Source organism: Pleurodeles waltl, chromosome 6 (genome assembly GCF_031143425.1).
Source record: "Pleurodeles waltl isolate 20211129_DDA chromosome 6, aPleWal1.hap1.20221129, whole genome shotgun sequence".
NCBI classification, from domain to species: domain Eukaryota; kingdom Metazoa; phylum Chordata; class Amphibia; order Caudata; family Salamandridae; genus Pleurodeles; species Pleurodeles waltl.
Genome location: NC_090445.1, coordinates 162,441,449 through 162,464,379, shown reverse-complemented (window position 1 = coordinate 162,464,379; position 22,931 = coordinate 162,441,449). Strand labels below are relative to the sequence as shown.

The window sequence follows — 22,931 nt, the reverse complement described above, 5'->3', positions numbered from 1 at the left end:
TTGTTACCAATTATCTATTGTTTAAGACGCTGTCTCCTGTTTTTTTGAAAAAGCTAACAAAGCAGTTTTCAAGTCTAACTGCTGCACCTTTACACACATTTCTAAATCCTAATTGCAGTTGCCAAAAAGATTATTCAATAGCTCCAATACCTCCACAAAACATCTGTGCCTAAGACTACAACTTTGGCCACCAATAGTTTTTTTATGGAGATGCGGACAGTTACTACTTCAGCTTGCCTTACCTCCCTTACCACAGACCATCCTTAACACCCAGCCCGTCCCTAATCTTTAACAAAAAATGTAATTAATCTATTGTTGTGTTTAGTCAAAATTATGTTTTTTTTTAATTAGTGCCTAAAAATATTAACAAAGTAAACAAGGTATTTGAAAGGCAAAATAAAGGATTTGTAAGTAACAACTTTTTATTTTGAATGAGCCGAGTGTAACTCAGTGTGTTTTAACTTGATGTTCTGACCTAAAGAGCTTGAAAGCCATGAGTTACCAAAAACTGTTCAAGATTGCCACACTCTAAATAAGGCATTAGAACGAGCCTCAATCTTCAATTTCCAAGATAAAAACATCTTTGACAAACATTACACAGGACAAAACGCAACAAAGTGCATAAAACATTTCATCATGGAGAATAACCAAACAATAGAAGATAATCTGGTCCTGCAGAGCTGTTAACGTGCAATGTACTGGGAAATTAAATGAAATCCTTCAAGTATATATAGGTTATATAACAGTGCTGGAATATATACATAAGATAGCATGACATACATCTCCATGTGCACACTTTTAAAATAATCACATTATAAAAAGTTGTCTTGGTGTCATATGTCCTATTCTTGGCCAGTACGCTTGAGTAGGAGATTCCAAGCTTTCTGCACCTGCAAAACATTAATATATGAGCCAATGTCATCGTCACAGTGTATCATTATCACTTTGAGAACAAGCACTGCCAATAGGTATGGCTTGCATTTTGAGCTCTTACTAAACGATCTAAAACGTCTGCTGCAGTGAAAAAAAAAAAAAAAAGACTGATTTCTGTATATAATGTAGCTACGAGAAATACTGTAATTTGTGAGGATCAGAGAGATGTAAAATAGCCCCGTGCGCATTGCAATGCAAGCATTCCATGTGAGGGTCAGTGCTACACCAAACACCCAACATCATGAGGTGAACATAGTAATACTTTTCTGGGTAGAGCCAAAGCCTACACTCTGCATATTTTAAAGCACTGCTAAAAATAAAAAAAACAGGCAGTAGCACTGCCAAAGCAGGCTTAAAAAGGGAGATCTAGTGAGCTATTCTCACAAAATTGATTAACAATTCTGTTAAAAATGAACTGTAAGCTTATAGTCCAAAGTAAAGAAAGACGTGTAAAAAAAAATTCTATATCCCTTTTCTGATCAGCAGAAGCGATTAAATTAGCTTTGTACCCTGCCCACACCTCAGGCAATAAAGAGCCACACAAGGCATGTGCTCACACATAAACTGGTTATAATAACCAGCTACACTTTCCAGAAACGTAATTTACTGAGATGGGGTTACACACTAAAACTGCACCAAATAATCCAGAGTAAATGTTCATCTTTTTGTCCTTTCACAAACTGCCTTTCAAATATACATAAATGAGCGCTTGCCTCTAGGAGGAACAATGCAAATGTGTAACCCCTTCTCATCTCATTCAATCACATTCAAGGCTGCTTTTCCATCAAAGTATATTGCTATTCATTCTTATCTTCCCTCCAACACAGCGAGACACTAAGAAACTTTATGTAGGCACATTCTAATCTTGTTGAAGGCACAATCAGAACACATGATAGACTCTGACTCTTTTGTTGCACAAATCAGCCGTGTTTATGTTTATCGACAACCCATGTTTATGCAGACCTGCCAACCTAGCACTAAATATGGCCGTGTGAAGAAGAGGCATGGCCTTGGAGGGCGAGGCCTCGTGCCGAGAGTATGTTAAGAGGCACTCTGCCCTCCACAAAGCCCCCAAACACACCCTGCAACAACAACAAAAAAGAGAAAAGGCTGTCTGAGGCTGCTGCCGATGTCCTGCGGTGTTTTCACACCCCTTAATGGTCATCCACTGCTTACAGCCTACAAGGACAAGCTGAAAGCCTCTGAAGTGGTTTCCAGCTCGCCTTGCCCGCCACCATGAGATTTTGGCTCCTCACCGGGTGATCATGTGAAAGGTGCCAAGATCGTGTGCCACACGGTGGCACCGTGTAAGTTGGCAGGTCTGTATAAATAGGCAATCATTGGTGGCTGTGGTTTAAACAAGCGATTCACTGTAGACTACCTTGCTGTATTTTCTTACCATCCTGTAAATTACATATTTAGAATAATTCTTTGGTTCAAATCCCTATTGCTTATCTTGGCCGTTCGACTCCATCAGTCCCTCAAACCTTTTCAATTAATAGAATATTTGAGTCAAGGCTAAATTTCCGAAGATGGAAACACTAATCTATGACAAGAATGTCTGAGCATATGTTCCTATAAACATATACTTCTTGCACCAAATTCTTTTGAAGGTTATAAAACAAATGAAACTCTCACTCGACCTTGTGCAGTAATTCTGAATGACTCAGAACGAAAACAAGCTCAGACAAGTTGAAGATGGGCACCCATAGGTTTGAGCATCTCAAATGCTTTAGCTTTAGAAGAGAATACACATTTTCCGATACGCGGAAAAAGTAGGGAGTTGAAAGTCATCCTGTTCTAAACTGCACAGAAAAGACGGAATCTATAGTGTGGTCACCTATAGTCCAGAGCTGTCACGTAGCGCCAATACTCTGATGGTGACTTTCACCCAGTCCTGGTTTATCAGCAAACATATCTATGTATGCAACTCTTAATGCTGTTGTTTGAAAAAAACATTTGTGTCTGAAAGTCATCCCTTTGACACAGGGCCGCCTGCTAACTAGGAACCAAGAGTCATTACATTTCAAATCCAGTGCTCAAAATAGTGTTTCCTCAATTAATCATACCTGATTTTGTGTCACTTCCGGTTCCCAAAGCGTACACAGAACCACATTTGCATGTTCCACTCGTTGGCTGTTTGTCATCTGGTTAGCCAGTCTGTTTTTTGCAAACTCCTCGCTTACGCCATCTCTTTGCATTATCCGTGTGATGGCCTAAAATAAAGCATAATAAAATGGAGGTTGTGACCAGAAGGCCCAGAGTGGGTGCAATCACAAATTACATTTCTTACCTTGACTTAAGGGTAGTATGGTTCAAGAATGAGCTAGGTCATATCATATAGAAAAAGGGAAATCCCCTTCGTAATTGACTTAAGGTCTGGCATCCGGGGAAAAATAACAACATAAATAGCAAGATATCCCACACGACCTGTGTGTTTCTTCTCGGATTGCCTCAGGTACCCGATCTGGAACCAAACCCATCAATTTGACTTTTAAAGTATTTTCATCTTTTTTTAATTTTTCCATATTTCATTGATATATATATATATATATACATTTCTTTTTTACGTTTCCACATGTACTCAAAACATTCTATTTATGTCTACAAAACAACAAATCATCACTTATTCATTTGTCCTGAATATTTGTACAATGGTTACATCCAATTCTTACATAGATATGTTTACAATAAAAACACCAGAAACACTGCAACCTTTTTACATGTATCTTGATAATCTCCCATCACTTCATTACACTCATTTCTTTTCACAACACACCCTCTCTCATTCCACATTCATACACACCCTAGTCACATCCCACATACAACACAAATGACAACAGAAAAAGATCTTCAATTTCAACCGCTCTTGTGTTGCGGACTAGGATCACTCTTGTGAGTAGTCAACGCCTATTTTGGTGGGTAAAACAATACTTCTACATCCACCTTCTTCAGGACCCACTAATGATTCATGATCAACAAGACACAAGAGGTCATCAGTTCCAGCAGCCTCAGCGTGGGGTCACTGAGATCCAGGACAGAGGAGTAAAGATCGGGATGATAGCATGAATGTTCTGCACCCTCCTTTTTAGGAGAAAGTCACAAAACCGAACCATGTCCAGAGTGGCTTTGATGAAGGGGAGCATCTGAGAAGGAGTTAGGTGTGACTTTGGCATGCTAATAGTGAACCAAAAATAATAGATTAGCCATTGTCTGGAGGTGGTTGATGACTGCCTAGGGCGAGGCCAGCTTCAGCAGCTAGTTGTCGAGGTAGGAGAAGACTGAGACCCCCAACCTCCAACAGTGTGCTGCGACCACAGCCATTACTTGAACACTGGAGGTATGCTGGTGAGATGAAAGGGCAGCCCAGCAAAATGAAAATGCTTCTGTCCCACCACCAAACGCAGGTACGCTGAGAGGGTCTGCAGGACGGGTATATGGAAATAGATGTTCTGCAGGTATAACGCCACTTTCAAGTATTGTAGGCAGATAAGACCTGGGCCAGTGTGAGCATCTTGAATTTTCACTTCTGGTAGAAAGCGTTGAGAGGGTGCAGGTCTAAAACAGTACAAAGGTCTCCATCCTATGGCATAAAAAATTAGCTGAAATAACAATCACAACCTAGTTCTGGCACAGGGACACTCTCAAAGCCCCTTTAGCCAAAAGGGCATGCACTCCCTGCAGTAAAACAGACAGATGGCCCTCTGTCAGTTATTCTGGGGACGGTTGAAGGTGTGATAAGGAGGAAAGGAAGTGCAAGGAATACTGCTGGGCACCCTGCTGAGGCTGAATTGGCTGCCAGTATGGGGTATCTTTGCCAAAGCTGCAAAAGGAACACTAGGGCTGATATGGCTGGTTAGGCGAGCCTATATGCCCAGGGAGTGTGTTGTTGTCCTGCTCACTTTGAACCGATCCAGAGCACAATCTGCCCTGTCTCCAAACAGGTGAGTGCTGTCAAAGGGCATGTCCATGAGGGACGACTGGACAGTGACGGAAATACTTGTTGACTGCAGCCTGGCATGAGTGCGAATGGCGGCAATGGTGCTAGTGGCTCGTCCAAATTGTGAATTGGCCTCTTCATGACCATCCTGGATAGCTTGGGTTAGGACAGGTCAGAGATCTTCTGGGATACCTGGGAGGAATTGGGCCCTAGAATCCCAGAGAGCATATGAATATCAACCCAGCAAGCATCTAGCATTCTCGTACCTGGAGGCCAAGCTGGTAGAAGAAAATACAGTCTTCGCAAAAGTCTCCACTCATTTGGATTCCCTATCAGGTGGACTGTTTGGACTCCCTATCAGTGGGAGTAGTTGGATATGTATTACATTTCACTGGCTGGAAGAGATCCGCACCATCAAGCTTCCCTGAAAGAGGTGCGCAGACAAAAATGCAGGGTTGCTTGGACAGGGCGATGGTGCCTTGCAATTTGGCAATTGACAGGGAGGCCGGAGCAAGCTTCTAATAGAGTACCTGTCCGTGACTCATTAAAGGGGAGGAGCACCCAGTATATGTTTTTCCTGGCTGGCGCACTTCCTTCAAGATATTGATGTTCATCTCTAAGTTGGGGAGCTGAAGGTCAAGGACTTCGGCTGCCCTACGCGTGACCATTGTGCAAATAGCTCTCTCCTCAGTTGCAGGGCCTGGGGACGAATTGGAGCTCTACCTTAGAGGACATGTGAAGGCCACTGGCTTTTTGAAGGTCATATTACCAATTTTTTTTGCGGCCTGGTTTCGTTAACACATCACCCAAATCATAATCACTGCTTGGATCAATACCAAATAAGGAATGCAACATATGTGTTCTTACTTCTAGAGGTGCTACAGGTGAAGTTGGGAAAGTGGTGCTTTGGCTGAAAGTGAGCGTGGCTTTGGCCAAAGCCGTAGCGGCGCTTACTCAGGATAGACAGCACAATGGACAACTTGTCCTCTGTCATCAATGGAGTCACCATTAGCATCACGGCTACGAGGACCGGGGTGGAGCATGGCGCTGGAGTTGATATTCGTGCAGAAGCTGGGGGAGGCTCAACAGAGGATTTGGAGGGTTCAACTGGTGCGGAGGATAAACCTACCGGTGGCATCCAGCTGCAGGGCTTCTTGGCTCCTTGGGGCCCGTAGACGCTCTAGAGGGAGTCAGTAAGGAACTGGACAGATGGAGAACAGCCTTGTGGAACTCTTTGATCTGCTTCAATGTTACAGATCCCTCTGGAAACACAGGTTGTGCTGGGACAAGCTGTTGGATGGGCTCCAAGGTCGACTGAATATGGGTACAAGATAGGGAGGCATGACAACACCCTCATGCCTTCTCAGGACAATGTGAGGGGCGGTAAGAAGTCCCACTTAGATTTTTAGGTTTTATCTTTGACTTACCCAAAGACTTGGGAGTGTGACGACGACGGACCTCAAGAATGATTCCTGCGATGTCTGGAGCTGGAAGAGGACCGGAATCAACACTACTACTTGGACCAGTCTCAACACGGAGTCTTTCGGTGCTTGGCCACAGAGTTTCGCCATGCAGTCTCATAAAGCCTTTGGGAAAATCGACGTGCAGTTGTGGCTCAACCCAAGGCACCACAGACAAACCTGATGAGGATCTGTCACAGACATTTGTTTGCAACAGTCCTTAAAGGGCCTAAAACCTGTTGCATAGGGATGGCGAACTTTCCCTTACACACAGAATGCTTATTAAAGATAAAGTGTCTTAAAGAGATAAAAGCTAGTTCTGGATCTGCATCTAGTGGTGCAAAAAGAAAAGAACTGACATCAGCAGGTTTGGGTGGTGCCTACATAGACTTCATCCACCATTTCCAGAGTGGTAGGGCGTCAGTGCGGAGCTGCATTGTACCACCTACCAGCACACAGAGGTACTGGTGAAAATGTTTCTGGATCCAGACAGATGCCCGAGGGAATATTAAAAAAGGGAGGAATCTGCGGTTAGACAACTATCAAAATGCCCAAACAGTCCATGCAAAAAGACCTTCAAGCTAACACATTGTATAAATCCCGGCTGCAAACTTATCTTGCTCAACCCATGCTGCAGAATACAAGACTAAAAAATGAGCCAAACACTGCTAACAACAGAATACTTGCCTTCATTCCCTGCCAAAAAACATGACACACAACAAACATGCACATAAAAAGCAAATCCATTCCTGACCATGGTTCTCAACTCCAACACAGTGATGTGCATTTGTTGTTCCAGTGTGGACCAAAGGCGTCACACTGTCTTTTCTTCCAGATAAGTAGCACAGCCCAACAAAGGAGGTGTCAGTAATAGTAGACTCTACCTGAAAAGATGGCCTACTGTGCTGTTAGAAGGGGCATCTACTAATCAAGGTCTGCATGGAATGAGTGGGGGATCTCCAGGCAACAGGAGAGGCTCCACTGATGTTGAACCTAGTGCCTCCACAGGCATCACTGGAGAGACTTCATCCACCACATGGGATGTGGTATCAGAGCGATGCACAACGGCATCAAGCCCTTCAGAAGCAGAATTAGATGTGGAGTCCGAAACATCAGATCATCTCCTGAATGAGCGAGATCCTCTGAGGTAGAGGAAAAACTCTCTTACAGGTCATTTCTAAGATTGCTTCAATGAAGACCAGCCTCTCAGGGTGAGGTGGGACTTTCTGGTTAATGGAGAACCCAAGTTGACAAAGGAAAGTTAGGGTGTGCTTCAGCAGTGTCTGCCGCAAATCTCAAGGGGAAGGGCGGGATGGGCGGGCATGGTTTTGGATTGCGATGAGCCCAGGGAAAATGAAAAAAAAAAACCTTACTTTTCCTACGACTACGCTTTCTGTGTTGCTCCTCTTCTCTCCTGGTGTGCCAGCAGTCCCTGGGGCAACAGCACCGTCTCCTCAACACAATACAGGCGCTGCGCTCATGCTAAGGCTAGCATGAGAGCAGCGTCAGGACTGACCTGAGCGGCCTGTTCTGCCATTCAGACACTGCATTAGAGTCTGTGCAGTTTCTCCAACCCAGCTGTGCAACACAGCCATGTTGGAGAAACCTAAGTGCGCATTTAAGTTTGCCCGGCTTCAGAAGGATGGCCAAACTGACATGCACACTTAGTGCACTGACCCCACTCCCCAATTTTCTCCTCCCATAGGCCAGCCCTACCCCTCCTTCCACCTGCAGGCTGAGCCAGCAGCTGAAAAATAAAACAATAGTATAATATAGTTATATTTTTTAGCTGCTGGGTCTTAGCCAGGGGGTGATGCTCCTTCGCCATTGCGAAGCTGCCGACCTTGGTGTGCTCTACAAGTTCAGAAAAGTGTGCTTGGGACCCAGCCTTCACCAGCCAGTTGTCCTTTCTCTTCTAAAGGAGAAAACCACTAAAGTTAGCACTTTGGTGAAGATATATGGAGTGAAAACATGTTTTTGAGCCAGCTGAGAGAGCTGCTGCTCCAGGGACGACTGACACCTTGAAATGCCACTAAAGTGATTATAAAGCTTGCAGTATGGTTTAGCTGGGTACTTCAAGCAAATTAAGCATGCAGTAGCCAGGCTGTCCCTAATAAGCTCCAAAGAGGAGTACATTTTACCATTGAAAAGTGTCTAACCCTCAAACGGCCTATCCATTAAGGCAGCATTAAAATCTCTTGAAAATCCATTCAAACGCATAAATATCGGAGCAAGGCAATTGATGTAGTCATGGAGAGGGTCATGGTATCAGATGAATCAAATCCAGTATCTGTTTTAAAGTACCAGAGGCTATGGTTAAGGAAAATTGATCCTTCACGTGGATTGGGAAGCTAATTGCAGCCAGCTCCTCTACTGCCCACAGGTTGTATACAGAGAGTCTAAGGATGCTTGTGCCATTAGCAAAGGTCCCAGGCTGCCAGATGCAAAACGTCTATGCCCCATGGAAACAAGGCGTTTGGATTCACAGACCAGAGAAGCTGCTGAAAAACGTTCAGTTAAAAGTTTGCTTAAGATGCTTAAACCACGGGGTTATCTGGGGAAGGTTGAGTCAACAAGAATCTAAGATCAAAGGATGGAGACCTAAAGTCCTGAGTGATCGGCATTGCTCTGCTCCAGAAAGGTTTTTACTAGGAAGCCATTGCCCGTTCCAGTGCAGAGGTAAGAAAGGTTATGGAGCAACTGAAGTCAGTGGCAGGATTTTAGTAAGAATATTAGATTCGGGCTGCAAAGCTGGCAGCTCCAGCTCAAACCCCTTCACTGGTTATACACAACTGGTGTCAATGGGTTAATTTCAGGAGAATGAGGGCAGCGAAGAACGAGACGCCTTACCATGTGCTGCGCACAGAAACAAGGAATGTGCTGCCTTCTCCAAAATGCACACCATTGCCTCTTATAAGTTCCTGGCAAAAGATGTAATAATGAGGGACATCACCCTGACTCTATGAAGAGTGCTGAGACCTGGACTACTTCGAAGAAGAGGATTTGTCCTTACTTTGGTTTGTCTTCATGGGAAGATCAGTTAGAGGACTGCTCTCTATTTGAGAGACGTACCTGAAGAAGGGCAGCAAAACTATTTGGGAGTCTCCTTAAAGGTCCTAGCCTAGAAAAACTTGAATTCCCACTCACTGATGCTCTTGAGGGGCTTGGAGGAACAAGTTGCTAGCTAAAAGATCATGTTCATGCACCATATGCAGATGTCATTGGAGGGGTGGGGGTCATACGGGGAAATTCAGTGGACTCCAGAGAAAAGCTCCAGACCTGTTTCGGTAAGGTGTGGGAAAACAAAAAGTGATGTCAAGGTGCCAGGTGACACACGTAAGTACATAAAAAATTTGATAGATGAAATGCTTGAATTAATTTTAGCCACTGGTAATTACTGGGGTCCACGTCCCAGGCCACTGATATTTTGCCCACCATGCCTTCTCAGTTTGGACCCTGCCATATGCAAATCAGTCTTGACCCTGCTCCAGTGAGAACAGTCCAGTCTGAACTGCCAGGCCAAGTCCTCCCTGAACCGGAACGCAAGCAACCCAGGACCACTTTTACCTTTATTAGGGCTCATCAGCCAGTTATAGCTTGGTTCCAGTGGCACAGTGTGCACAGGATCCATGCCTGGTCATACCTGTCCTACTTAGTGCAATACAGTGTGCCAGTGGGAATAGTTCAGCTCGACCTGCCAGGCCAGGTCCTCCCTGTACTAAACAAAAGCAACCCAGGTCGAGGTGTCACACAATTTACCAGGTATTGTCATTTTCTGAGTCGAGCTGTGGCTGGAGGGAGTTGTGAGGTGCCACCTTGTGGTTCTGGAGAGTTACTAGTAGAGGAAAAACATTTCCAGATCGAGCCTGTGGATATTCAAAAGGCGAGGAATCTGCATGAAGAAGTATTGATCAGAATCCCACCTCACTCCATGAAAAAGGTTTTCCATGCTGCATCCCACTGGATTGAAAGACTCAGGAAATTCAACAGGCTTACACACACATACCCTAGGGAATTTATTGGCTCCACCTGCAGTATCACATCTCTTTTAAAATATGCTATGCCATCTGCAAAGGAGCCCCCAACAAGAACCTACTTTACAAAGCTTCCAACGTCAAGATTACTTGTGGCGCAAGCATTATCTAAACTGCAACATTTTATGATTAGAAAATAAAAAAGTGATAGAAAACGTTGACAGCAAGACTTTCTGCAATGCCCCAGACATCTGGAAGAACATCACAGTACAGATCCTATAGGCCACGACCCTACTATGATTTTTCAGAGTAGAAGACTTCCCCTTCACACTACATCTCATTGCTTTCTGACTTCCATGAAGCCCGCTGCAAACCTAGAAATGGCCCTTTCTGTAATTACTACCTTCTGTACCTCTATGATTGGACAGTTTTCCATTGCCTTATAGTGAAATAAACACCGTACATACATATAGACAGACACACACACACACACAATGCTATCTCCACCCTCATCCCACTTCCTGAAAATCATAATCAACAAATGCAACCTACACACCTGAACAGCAATATTTACGCATCAAAAGTCAATTCACTAGTGCTGTAGTTTTCTCAATACCACACATATATCTCACATCACACTGTCCAAGCAATACCCATAGGAATAATCAGACCCACTCAAGACCAATGTCATACAGAACAAACTTGGCTGAAAATAGTGTGAAACCATTACGCAGTTCAATGCCGCTAACAGCATGGGCACAATAAACTAACTGCACAGCATTTCTGCTCTGCTATGCCACACAAGAAGCCCTGCTCTGGGAAACATGACTAACTAAGATGCTGCATTGTCTCCTTGAAGCCATGTAAACATAGAAAAGCCTATGGGATTCAGGAAAAGTGGCTCCTGCAATTCACAAACAAGAATAGTATTGAAGGTCTCAGCAACAGGAAAGTTAGAGGGTATTTTTAGAGCATCTAAACCTGCCACAATATCCTCAAGGTCCTCAACAGAGGTGAATCTTCAGTAGTGGTCTGTATCTTGGAGATGTGCATTCTGACAAAATCACAAACTTCACATTTATGTTTATTCTCAGTAACAAAAAGAAATACCTCTTTCTCTGGAATGATTGTCACCCACACCTCATGGACCATATCGGTCCACCCAGCTTCTAACAGAACAGCAGCATCCATTACGCAGACAGTCGCCCCTGCAAAAAAAAAAAAATATGATATACACAAAACCACTGTGGAGAATGAGCAAAAATACAAACATTGACCTAGTACAGCCCATTGCTGCAGGATTATTCCAGATCTAGATTCAACTAAACAGTGGAGCAGTAAAAGACAAGAAAACTATAAGCTCCTACATGTGGTCTGGGATTGCCCATACATACAACAATACTGGTCGAGCATTAGAAACACGCTGAAAGAGGCGGCACCACATTCCGTTTTGAAGACAGCCTAATGTTGTATATTGAATGTTTGGTGTGATGATGCGCCACCTCGCTACAGCAAACTGTGCAAACTAGCAGTTGCTAAAAGAAATGTTGCATGCAACTGGGGGGCCACCGAACCACTGACTGAAGAATTGGCAACAAGATATGGATTGGTGCATGCTTGCAGAACGGACAATCATAGCAGAGGCTGTCCCATAAAGTGGGAAAAGGTGTGGTCCCTCCAGTCAAATTTCAATGCTCCCAAAAGCAGAAAAGTACATGCCAAACCTGATTCAGGCAGGACACTCGTACATTTTTCAGCCAAAGGTGGCTTCATTTTCACTTCCACCTTCACCCACTCCAATTTTAATGAAGCAACTTATTTTTAGGTTTGGCACATTTTTTACAACTCTTTCATTTTCAAACACTCCAGAACAGTTGCACAATGGCACCAATTCTTATTATTATAGTTAACTTACCTATGGAGCATTGCTTGGGACATCTTTACCAGTCTGAAAGCGACCATGTAATCAAAAACATATTTTGAAAAACTGTATATAGAAAGGAGTTTCTTCTACACTCCTTTATTGTTTGGCTTTATGTGCATCTCATTGGACAAACATGCTCTAGTACTGAAGGGTTACCAGGTTGGTAGAATGTTCGGAATAGTTCCCTGCGCGGAATATTGTATGGATGGGGAGTATACAGCTGGCAGTTGCTGCTGGGCTGTGCACACTGAAAGTGGCATAAACTGGTGTTCACAATTTACCTGGCAGTTTGTAGTCGTTTTCAAATATATATTAAATAATTTCATGGTTCATAGTTTTCAAAGACATTGCTGTCACAGACACTGTCAAATAAGATCAAAAGGTGTTTTGCATGGTGTAAGCCTGTGACAAATACTGTAACAAAGACTTTACACTGCAAACTCTCTGACTAATGCAATAGGAAGGGCTTTTTACATTGCTAACTTCCAGACAAAAGCAATAGGAATCATTTTTTTTATATTGCTAACTCCTAGACAAATGCAATAGGAAAAGGTTTTGCATTGGGAACTGTGAGAAACACCATAGGACAGGAACTTGCATAATTTAGCACTGAGCTATCTTACACATACCTCTAGTTTAGAAGAGGCCAGTGAGGTCTTGTTTTCTTTGCATATAAATGTGATTTGATGTTTAATAATGACTTTTTCTTTGTAACTCCTTGGACGTCTCCACAAGAGCGCTCCTGGCCAGGTACTATTGACAGGGAGGTCAAGTTAAAGCGTCTAGCACCACTGCAGCAACTCTTGTGTATAACTTTGGTGCCCCCAGTCCCGCTTAGCCATGGGGGGTGTGACAGTCCTGCAAATAATGGGAATGAGGTCATGTCACTGACGTAATGATGTCAGCTGCAGGATCGGTACCGAGGAAATGGCTACCTGGTCTCCCTGCACGCGTGGAAGGAGCAGATAACAGCCCCGTTCTCCATGCTCACTGGGAACTGTGTCAAAAGGGAGTTATTGCTGGAAAGCTGAGAAACTCTGCTTTCTAGCGATAAATATCCTAGCCTGCAATGCTCTAGGCAAACACAGTGCCATGGATCTTTGCTCCCCCGCATGGGCATGTGCTTCTCCCACCCCGGCCATCCCAGGAGGCAAATGGACGGAAGGGCAGAAAGCCCATTACCCACCAGAAAATTGAAAGTAAAACACAAAAAAGTGTGTGGGTGCCAACTTTGATAAAGGGCCTGGCCTCCATCTCAAAAAGGGGAAAATACAGTCTTTCTGCTCCCTCAAGAAGCACACTGAGGTGTTTAGCCCCAATCTACCCAGCTCCCCTTTTGCCCCACCAAGAGGGCAGAAAACCCACCAGCTGCTAGTGAAATGTGAGGAAAAGGTGTGTTTTTTGCCAAAGTATAAGGTTTGAAGGGCAGTGTGGGCAAGAAAATGCAGGGTGATCCACGCAAACTAGAACACCTGGCCTCCCCTGGGTGTCTAGTTTTTAGAAATGCCTGGGTTTGGTAGGTTTCCCTGGGTGGCACAGTTACTTACATTGTGAAAAAAGGGTTGGAGTTCAGTGGAAAAATGTGATTTGTTCATGTTGAGTTGCACACAGAACAGAAATGGGAGGGAAATCTTAGGCAAAGTTTGGCAAAGTGTGGCTTGCAAGGCCTTGTGGGTAAAATAAAAATGTTGTAAAATTCACATGAGTCACAACCCCCTGGACTCTCCTGGTTGTCTAGTTTTCTGAAATGTGTGGATTTTGTAGGTTTCCTTGTGTGGCGGCTGTGAAAAGGCCCAAATTCCACAGCTTCCCGCATTGTAGAAAAAAACAAGCATTTACAATGCAATGGGTCTCGCGTTTGCTCATGTTCGAGCTGATCGCGTTGTAAATTCCTAACCCGACTTTTCACCTATCAGGCAAAAGTGCATTTATGTATTTATGTACATAACCTGAAAAAGTGTAATTAACTCTGTAAAGCGCTCGACATCTGCCAAGCGAGATCGCGCTGGTAAATTAGAGAAAAAGAAGTCCACGAGCCCGATGGAAAACAGTGAGCCTCGCATGTTTTCTGTACTTGGTCGCTGCCCACGAGGAGGGCTCACTACCGGAAAATTCATGACGTATGCGTGCCTTCGACTAATGAAAGCAAGCAGATTTTATTAGGCAAGCCCACGAACCAATAAAAAACACTGACGCAAAGTTGACAGGGCACCGAGCCCTTTTCTAAATTCTAAAGCGTCTCGCTGCGATACGCATGCGCATGCAAAGCAGGCTCGACCCTAAAAATGTGTTGACTTGGCTGGATAAAGTATGATGTCTCCAGGGAGTATTTTAGGTTGGAGGTGTGTCACGGCCCCTAGGCCCAGCCAAACAAGTGGTGTACAATTTATTACTGGGAGGAGTGAGGGAAAACAGAATGGTAGAACATCTGTGTTACTTATTGGATTTTCTGCATTTTTGGGCTTTCAGTGTAAACCAATATGCAAGAAAGAAGACGTTTTTTAAATGCCCGCTCAATCACATGATATTTGGGTAAATTCAGAGGTGTACAACTAAATTCAGTATTTTGTGCACATTCCAGAAATCGCACGTTTCCTTCATCCTCTTTGTTTATTCATTATATGTCACCATTTGAACTGATGTATAGTTGGAATACAATGAAAATTAATTATAATCGCAGCAATACACAGAGTGGTTTCCCTACTTTTTGGTGGCCACCACAGCCAGACATACTGATGTGGCAGTATATGAGGTGGGCTGGTGGGTGGTGGATGAAGCAGTACAAAAGTGGCCGAGTTGCTGCAGTGTACTCCCAACCTCTACACCATCGGTAAGGGCCAAATTACAAGTTATGTAGAGCAGAATTCCCAAGTGGAATTATAAATTACACAATTTAAAACCTAAGGTTAGAAAACCTAAAAAACCTTATACCTCTCCATCGATAGAAGGGTCTATTGGACGGTTTTGTAAGTTGGCCATGATGACCAAACAATGCAGACCAAAACTTTGTCACAAATGGCACTTTTTTTCCTACTTATTTTCATCATTTTTTTACTTCAACTATTAGCTCTTCGGGAACACCTCAGAGATCTACGCAAATGATCCGTTGCTGAATTGAAAGCTGGTAAAACCAGAACAGGAAATGTTTGTTGATGCCAGTTTTAGAAAAGAAACGACAACCTTTCTTGCAGAGCACTTCTTCCTCAATTTCTCCCCAAAACTAACAAGCATTTGCAATGCAACGGGTCTCGCGTTTGCTCATGTTAGAGCTGTTGGCATTGTAAACTCCTAACCCGACTTTTCACCTATCGGGCAAAAGTGCATTTATATACGTAACCCGAAAAAGTGCAATTAACTATTCAAAGAGCTCAACTTCTGCCAAGCGAGATCGCGCTCGTAGATTAGAGAAAAAGAAGTCCAAGAGCCCGATGGAAAACAGCGAACCTCGCATGTTTTCTGTACTTGGTTGCTGCGCTCGAGGAGGGCTAGCCACCGGAAAAGGCATGACGTATGTGTGCCTTCGACTAATGAAAGCAAGCAGATTTTATTAGGCAAGCCCACGAACCAATAAAAAACACTGACGTGACGTTGACAGGGCTCGGAGCCCTTTTCTAAACACTAAAGCATCTCGCTGCGATACGCTTGCGCGAGCGCATGCAACGCAGGCTCGACCCTAAAAAGGAGCTATGTTTTGGTTATTTCCTCGGCTTGCACAGAAAAATCGACAAACCCTTTGTTTCTTTGGAATCGCCAAGATGTTGGGAAAAAGGACACAATTTTGGCATAGATACCTTTTGAGGAAAAAAAGTTATGAAAGTGAAAGCGCAAATTTAGGTACCCACAGTTACGTTGGCACCAGATTTAAAAGTACTGCATTGTCATCAGTCGAGAAGAGACCCCTCTGATTGGCCTGTCCCCCTCCAAAACATCTACCATATTATCTGCAATGAAGATGCATTGTTATTGTCCACGTCCCCAGAAGAAGCTAGCCACCAACCATCTCCCACTGCACCTCCTGCCACATGTCCCACCAGCAGGGCCTGAAGAATGCAATACACTGTGGCTTCCCTACTCTCTGGTGGTTACTACAGCCAGGCATACTGATGTGGCAGCATAAGAGGTGGGCTGGTGGGTAGTGAATGAAGGAGTATGGTGTACTTCCTGCCTCTGTCCCAACAGCAACGGACAAATTACAAGTTATACGGGGCGGATTCCCGAGTAGAATTATAAATTGCACAATGTTCCTGCACTTGGTTTTCCAGGTGTGGGAAAGCAAGATCAAATTCTACAGGCTGGAAAAACTGACCAATAAAATTGTTTTGGGGAAGGGCTAAAATGCAGCCTTGACCTGTTCTTCAGCTCTAATCCGACTTTCTGTCAATGCAGAGAGAAAGCATGCAGTTCTTCCCATTGCCAGCTAGCAATACCCCCTATGATCCCCCACCTTTCACATATCCTGCCCCACAAAGGAGTCCTTGTAGACATATATCACATGCTCAAAGATGGAGGTAAATAGACATCATGGAATGGGAATATATTTTTGAAGTGATAGAATCTCTAGGCTTCTACCCTCACCTCATAACATGGTTAAGGCTCCTCTATAGGAGCTTTTGGCCAGAGTTAGGTTCAACAGGGCATTGTCGGGCTCCTTGGCTCTCACCAGGGGAACGAGACATGGATGCTCATTATCCCCACTGATATAGGTCTTGGCATTAGAACCCTTGGTGTGCTCGATAAGAAAAGATGACCTGATGAGGGGCTTGAGGTGGGGTGAGACATTGGATGACATAACCTCAATGGGTGAAACTGATTTTATACCCACCCTCTGGGGCTGACCTTTGGCCAGATTACTACATTGCCCATTCAAAATTCAATTGCATTGATTCAAGTATTTAGGAATATTTTTCACAAGGGATAAAGGATTCTTTTTCAGACATAATTTATAGTCAGCCCTTGGAAGATTCAGGGATGATGTAACACATTTGCAGATCTTGCACTGTCCCTACTAGGACAGGTGGTGATGCTCAAACTGGTTGTGCTCCCAAGGTTTAGTCACGCACACCGGAACATGCTTCAAAATGGTGAAAGCAGAAGTCTGGACGTTCCTATGGGATGCAGATGCAGAAGCACTTAGGACAGTCCTGGTCAAACTAACAAAGTGAATATACGAAGGAGATATAGCCCTTCTTGACATACAAAAGTATTACTGGTCTGCACAGATGACGATCACTAATGACTGGGTTTTTGCTTCCCTAGAAGAACCATCCATCAGAGTGGGCAGACATGCAATTGAGGCGAGGGTTACTCGGCTGCCCTGTTTCGGCAGGGATACTGGGAGACCATGTCTCAATACATGCAAACGATACTGACAGTTTGGGATACAGCTACTCGGCACCTTAAATGGATATGGATTATTACAAAAGAAACACCACTGTGAGACAGCTATGTGTTAAGACATTGTGAGAGCTTGTGAGATTTCACACATGGGACATACTAGGTATTAGTCAAATAAAGGATGCATGGGGAGCAGATGGAATGCTCACTTGGAGACAGTTGCAAAGAGAATATGATATGACTGACACATGTAAATACCCACAACTGAGACATGCTCACACCAAATGCATATCAAGTAAAACATCAGTGGTGGATTCAGCCACATTGGAAGATAGGATACTACTTGAACCCGTCCATCAGAAGGCAATATTCTTCATATACAACACATTTTTTATAAACTATGTAGGGGACCCACAGAGGACTTTAAAGACCCTGTAGGAAGAAGATGTGGTATGCTTTCAGGAAGGGGAATGATAGATGGTAATTAGTTATCCAAGGGAAGTCACAATAAAAGCAGGATTCTGACTAGTTCAGCTGAAACCATTGCAAAGGGTTTACTTAACTAGGATACTTTGAGTGAAAACTGGGAGTGCCCCTCCACATTTTTTTCTCAGAGGACATGGTAAATCACATAGCTATCTCCGCACAATCTGGGACTGCCCTGCTGTGATGCCCTTCTACAGGGGGTGGAGTCACCCCTCAATGACACTGTGGCACAAAAGGTAGCATCTGGCCCAAAACTATACATCCTAGACATCGGAGGGGAAATGGCACCGAATAGGTACTTAAAGATCTTCTTCCGACTGGGTCTTATGGTAGCGATATTAAATATTTCTGATAATGGAGTGCACCGGGGGACCCAAAGCTGTGCCAATGGGAGATGGATATGGACTTGTGCATCTTAACAAAAAGTATACAAGAGGCGTGATGCCCAAAGAACTAGGACAAGGTATGGACACCCCGGAAAACACAAAAAGGCCGGAGACAGGATAATATATTACCGCATAGGAGCATGCTATGTGTTCCCCTGGGAGGGAGTTGTGTAGTAATTAGGATGGGAAAAAGGAGCCAAGTTATATCCTTCTGTAATACTATGATTTACTCGAATGTGCAAAATTGTACAGCAAACTATAGACCCGAAGGCTCTGCAACTGTTTTCTTTATTAATACAAATAAATATAAACATTGGTGGTAAACATCTGCATCGAGCCTACAGTTACCAAGAATTCCAAGTTGATTTTTGCCTCATAAATCCACGTATGCATGGTTATTCCCAATACTGTTACTCATAACTGAAGGAATTTTATGCAGAAATTCCAACTGGCATCAGAAATTCTGGTAGCCAGAAATCACTGCACAAAACTCCTGAAAACTAGTAATCATACAGCTGGGAGGCTGCCAAACTGCCATCCCAGGGGGTGATGGCAGTGGCGCGTGGACTCCACGCTGCAATATACTAGTTTAGCTGCTGTAACAAGGGTGTGCTCTTCTGTGCCAGAAATCACAGCACAGAACTCCGTACGAGTTGTAATCATACCTTAAACACTTTTTTCACTGACACCAGGCTTTCCCGAAAGCCTCTGGGTGATGAGTAGCTGGGAGGATCTATGCTGAAAGATACTTGTTTTGCTGCTGTGAAAATCTTGTGCTCTTTAGTGCATTGGGTAATGGTGCTGTTTGGCACATGCTACTTATAGCAATTCTGCCCAGTGGCCAACAGCTGCTCCCATAGCAATCATTTTATGTCACATGTGCCCTGAGCACAAAAGACACTTTGCAGCAAATGCACACATATGTATGAGCGCATGGTGGGGAGCGGAAGTGGATATATGGTTGGTGCACTGTGGCCTGCGTGAGCCATGGAGAGCGGCTTCTTGAAAAACTGCTGCAGAGTTGTTCATGAGAGGCCTGGCGCAGAGTCTGAGAGCATCCTGGGCAAGGCAAAGTTCACTGGTGCTTGATGATGCCAGTAAAAACAACAAAGTACATGATGTGGGATGGGATCCGTGTGGGACGGTGGTTGGTGGCTCTGTGGCCTGAAAGCAGTTACTGGGCAGAGGTTCACAAAAGTAAATAAATGGACAGCTTGGTTCATTAACTACCCTTCCAAAATTATGGGCAGCTTCATTAGAGAAGACCATCAAGGCTCACAGGGAAAAAACTGCTTAGGAACGATTCTGCAGCACAGTTTCCATTATTAAAAAATTACATATTGTGTCGAACACAGCTTCAGCAAAAACAGGAGGGGGAATGTAGGTCCATAAGGTGGCAAAGCAAAACTACCTAAATATAGGGAACACTCCTCTGAGATAAGTAGGCACATACTATAAGGAACTCATACCTTTCACAGAGCACCAGTTACACACTACCAGAAAACTTCTTACCCTATTCGCATAGTAGCAGTCCATCACGGATACTGTCACACACAACCAGAGGCACACTCACACCCTTCACAGTCTGGTCAACCGCTAGCGACAGAACTCACACTCCTTAGAGAATAGCCGTCTGACTTTACTGACCGCACCTAAAATCCACTCCCCTCAGGCTAGCCGTCTCAAACCACTGATAGCACCCTCACACCTCTTGTGGACCAACAATCCGAAACTACTGTAAACACTTTCATACGCCTCTCAGAACAGCAGAACTACAGTACCTGAAGCACCCTCGAGCTTCTCATACACTAGCAGCAAAGCCAACAGGCCTGGCCGATAACTGAACCTGCCTCTTCAATGACTGATGATTGTGGAGTATAGTAGATGGATGAGTGGTTGAATGCATCAATGATTGGATGATAAGATGCTTGCGTGCAAGGATGGTTGAGTGCACAGATGATGAACGACTGAGCACATGGACAGATATATCAGTGGCTGCATCGGTGGAATCATTCACTTTAAAGCAAGACCAATTGGCTTTGCGAAACTATTTTAAATTTAGCACAGACAGAGGACACGGACCTTCAGCGAACGTGCCAAGAACTCCAGACAAAATAATAAAAAGTTCCCTGGAGAATCACTTTCAGATTCACTAGTTCATAGAGGTTGCTGATGGATATTCACAAGGTGTGCAACTATCCCGAGGCTTCTGCTGCCACCCTGTGTCGAATGTTAATACTGCAACCACCCATACAAGGTTTTACCTTGGGCTGCTGCATCCGCAATCTGCTGCTTGGCAAGGATGGCTATGGCAGGCCATACAATGTCAGTGAGGCGCTTCAGCTGCGTCTAGAAAAGAAAGGTCGTTTTAGCAACAGGCTTACTAATATATACAATATTCAGAAAAAAAGCATAACTGGAATCTACAGAGGCTTTTAATAGAACCCATTATATTTACATAGATTTTCCTAAGAACATTTCTCAATGTTCAAATGCCAATCCCTCATGGTTACAGGATATCAGTACAGTGCTCTAAAAGGTGTAGATCCTGGATCAAACGGGTGGTTCAGGAAAGGTTGGGTCCTGAGGATGTACGGAGGCTGGTGAGCAGTGAGGGCTGAAAGACACTGGACTGCACCGAATGTTCGACCAGGTCATCATGATTGGCAAGTGTGATGTGTGGGATGAAATTAAATGTCAGGGTGGGGGTGAAACTCCGCTGTGGGGTGTTGCTAGAATAGGGCAACAGTGGGCGAAGTCAGATGGAGAGTGAGGTAATGGAGCAATAATTTGGTTATGTAAAGTAGTAGAGTGATTGTGAAGTAATAACATTTTATAGGAAAAGATGACACAGTGTAATGTAATATAATATATGTGACCCCGATATGGTAGGTGGAGCACCCCTGTGTGATGTGGGCAGCATGTGTGTTGTAGGGGCGGGGAGATGGACCCTACGATATCAGATACAAGACAGAGAGGAGGATGTGGGGCGGGGAGGGACGAGAACTGGAGTGAGGGGAGTGGGAGGGGTGTGAAGCGTAAGGTACTGGGTAGGGGGTATGATGCTCATGGTGACGCGGGGAATTAAATGTTAGGGAAGGGGGGCGTGTGTGTGTATGTATGTGCGTGACTGAGGGGGGGGAGGGGACAGGAGAGGGTTGAGGAGTAGACAGTTTAATGGAGGTTGGCGACTAAGGGTTGGTATGCGTCATCTTGGAGGAAAGGTGCCCAGGTTTGGAGAAATATGTCAGCTCTGTCCTGCAAGTTGTAAACCATTCATTCGTACAATGCAGTTTGGTACGTGGCTGTAAGCCATTTATCGTGTGAGAGGGTGTGGGAGAGCGTCAATGTCTAAGCATGCAGAGTTTGGCAGTGGTAAGTGCTGTGTGAAGGAGACCCGTCTGTGGTTGCGTCAGGTCCAGGGAGTCTGACGAGTCTTGGAGGAAGATTAACAGGCGGGGTAATGGGTTCAGCAGGGTCAGAGTCTCCTGCAGCATGTGCCCCACTGCTTCCCAATACCGCATGAAGGAGGGACAGTCACATAAGTTATGCAAGAGGTGGATGGAGATGTGGCTGTGACGGGGGATGTCCAAGATGAGTCTGTATGCTGCATTCTGGATTCTCTGTAGTCTTGTTTGAAGCTTCTTTGTGATGAGTGCATAGAGTGCATTGCCGTAGTCCAGTCTGCTGCTGACAAGCGTGTGGGTGACCGTCCTTGTCTCGGTGTGGATCCACTGGAATATCTTCTGAAGGAGGCACATGTTGTGGAAGCATGACGATGAGACGGTGTGGACTTGACAGGTCATGGAGAATGTGGAGTCTAGGATGGTGCCCAGGTTGCGTGCGTGGTCGCTGGGGCAGTTTCCTACGGCGGTTGGACATCAGGAGTTGTCCCAGGCAGAGGGCCAATAACGAGGATCTCTATCTTGTCTGAGTTGAGTTTGAGGCAGCTGGTTTCCATACAGGTAGCGACTGCTCTCATTCAACTGTGGAAATTTCTTGACTGCTGATGGGTCCTCAGTCAAGGAGAGAAACAGTTGGGTGTCGTCGGCATAGGAGATGATGTTTAGGCAGTGCTTTCTGATGATTTTGGCGAGCAGCGCCATGTAGATGTTGAAGAGGGTCGGGCTTAGTGAGGATCCCTATGGTACTCTGCAGCATGTTTTTTTGGGGCTGAGGTGAAGGGCGGGAGTCTGACACTCTGGATTCTTCCGGTGAGGAAGGATTTAATCCATTCCAGTGCTTTACCACGGATGCAAACCTCATGGAGTCTGGTGCAGAAGGTGGAGTGGGAGACTGCGTTGAACACGGCGGAGAGGTTGAGGAGGAAGTGGGCAGCCGTGTCTCAATGGTCCAGTATGGCACAGATGTCGTCAGTAGCCGCGAGGAGGGCCGTTTCGGTGCTGTGGGTGCTCCTGAATCTGGTCTGGGAGGGGTCTAGGATCTGGTTTGCTTCAAGGAACTCCGTGAGTTGTGTGTTGAAGGCCTTTTCAG

General features: G+C 44.7%; 1 protein-coding gene across 1 annotated transcript in view; it reads right to left on the bottom strand.

Annotated features, from left to right (window-relative positions):
• Positions 1-404: 404 nt before the first annotated feature.
• The window catches only part of COASY (Coenzyme A synthase), a 62,901-nt gene continuing 40,374 nt past the window's right edge, over positions 405-22,931 (bottom strand). Inside the window, exons 7-10 of the mRNA XM_069237712.1 lie at positions 20,702-20,786; positions 11,418-11,515; positions 3,003-3,149; positions 405-890 (exon numbers count right to left, since the gene is read on the bottom strand). Coding sequence (XP_069093813.1) covers positions 843-890; positions 3,003-3,149; positions 11,418-11,515; positions 20,702-20,786 — 378 coding nt within the window. The 3' untranslated portion in view covers positions 405-842. The remainder of the gene's footprint in view (positions 891-3,002; positions 3,150-11,417; positions 11,516-20,701; positions 20,787-22,931) is intronic.